The sequence below is a fragment of the Phytophthora parasitica genome (genome assembly GCF_000247585.1).
Source record: "Phytophthora parasitica INRA-310 unplaced genomic scaffold supercont2.5, whole genome shotgun sequence".
In the NCBI taxonomy this organism is placed as follows: Eukaryota; Oomycota; class Peronosporomycetes; order Peronosporales; family Peronosporaceae; genus Phytophthora; species Phytophthora nicotianae.
Window position 1 is genome coordinate 2,095,704 of NW_008648991.1, and position 1,663 is coordinate 2,097,366.

Genomic DNA, 1,663 nt, shown 5'->3' on the forward strand with positions numbered 1-1,663 from the left:
TCAGAGTGGATCGCAACGTGATTTTGCGAACCTCACTCCACCACACTATGGCGTCGATATTGCCGAAACCAAACTAATCCTGTAGATGAGAGTACGTGTAGACGGAACGCTAGGCCAAGGCCAGGCGTAGACGCCATGACAAAGTTGATTTCATTATGTATAAAGCGTCGACGCCTTGGGTGAGCGTTGCATCGGTCGCTTTCACCCTCCAGTACGTTGTTGCTTATGCTACACTATCGCGCGCGACGATCCCCGAGCATTAGGCTTCGATATGGCTTGTGTTCACGATAATGACGCTTTCACAAATTCTGAGATGAAGTTCCAGATTTAGGTCTGTGACAGCAATCTGAGCTGCGGGAATTGGTCCATTAATAACAGAGACGTAACTGCTCTGTCGCCAACCAATATAGATCATCTGGGTCATCTAATAGATGACCCACTTGATAGTCTGTGGGCATGCTACGGTGATCCGACAGCTGCTTCGGTGATTGACTCTGTACCTCTGAACCAGTCAACGGTCTCACGTACTAACCGCTACTGTAACATTGAACTCGGCGAAAAACCTGAGGTCCAGCCAAAAACCTGAGGTCCAGGACCGCTCCCGAAGAGTCTCCGAGGTCCATCATGGACTCGATCAGACGCTCTTCGAGTGCCTCTCATCAAGTTGAGCGCACTCTTCAAAAAGAAGCGACGTGTATACGTGGAGCTGAACGCTTGTTCGGGTTTGCTCTCTACTTTCATGTCAGAGATACATCGATTTTGGAGCATTTACGAAAACAAATCGTGTGGTGGGGCGCCGACTGGAGTTTTTATTCAAAGACTGAACGACTGTCAATCCCAAGTCGACGCCAGTGGTTCCCACTGTTTTCCCAAATATGACACCAACAAGAGCCTGATTGGCTATGTGGACGAGAGCTGCCACGACGGGCGTGGTGAGGGTCTCGATGAACTCTTTGGTGGTGAGCCGTACATGGCTTAGACTACTATATTAACGACGATTGCTCGGACTACGAGAACTCCGCTTCGTATGGGGCCACTGGCGACTGCGAGACTTGTACACCGACTATTCATTCAGGAGCGCCACGATTTTAACTTCAAATGGGGCTTTGGTGTGGACCCGCAACACCGTGTGGAACACAGACAACACGAGTACTGTGTTGAACTGTCCTGGAAAGAGCGGGGCTGACTACTACGAGTTTGACATCGCCACCTCAGACACTAGCGATCACACCTGCTAGAACTTCGCCAACATTCCTGGATAGTAAGCTTTCTACTGGAACCATTGCAGGCATCGTTATCAGCGCTGCAGTGATTGTCGTGGCGATCATAGCAAACTTGGACAGCCTGACATGCCGTTGTTGCAAGACCCTTTCATTCTACGAAGCAGCGCTTGGACAGGAGGCGTCCCTGTTGATCAGGGTTGTTCACAAATCTATTTATATAAAAAGTATTTATACCTTCTTATGTAAATAATTTATTTATGGATTGTGCTGCAATCAAATTATTCATTTACGGAATTTTATGCTCCTGTACACAAAATTTATTGGGTCAATGAGGACCAACAAAGACCACCCCACTCGAGAACCAACCGGTTCTGTGGACTGTTGTCCGCTGTCGAGTTGGCAAGAACAAACTAAGACCATTCTGCATTTTGCATTTCCAG

The 1,663-nt window shown here is 48.2% G+C and overlaps 1 protein-coding gene across 1 annotated transcript; it reads left to right on the forward strand.

Annotated features, from left to right (window-relative positions):
• Nucleotides 1-1,027: 1,027 nt before the first annotated feature.
• PPTG_21494 (hypothetical protein) lies at nt 1,028-1,186 on the forward strand (the record flags this gene model as incomplete). The annotated part of the gene is made up of 1 exon (XM_008897505.1): nt 1,028-1,186. One exon carries the CDS (start codon nt 1,028-1,030, stop codon nt 1,184-1,186), a length of 159 nt encoding a protein of 52 aa, XP_008895753.1.
• Nucleotides 1,187-1,663: the final 477 nt, after the last annotated feature.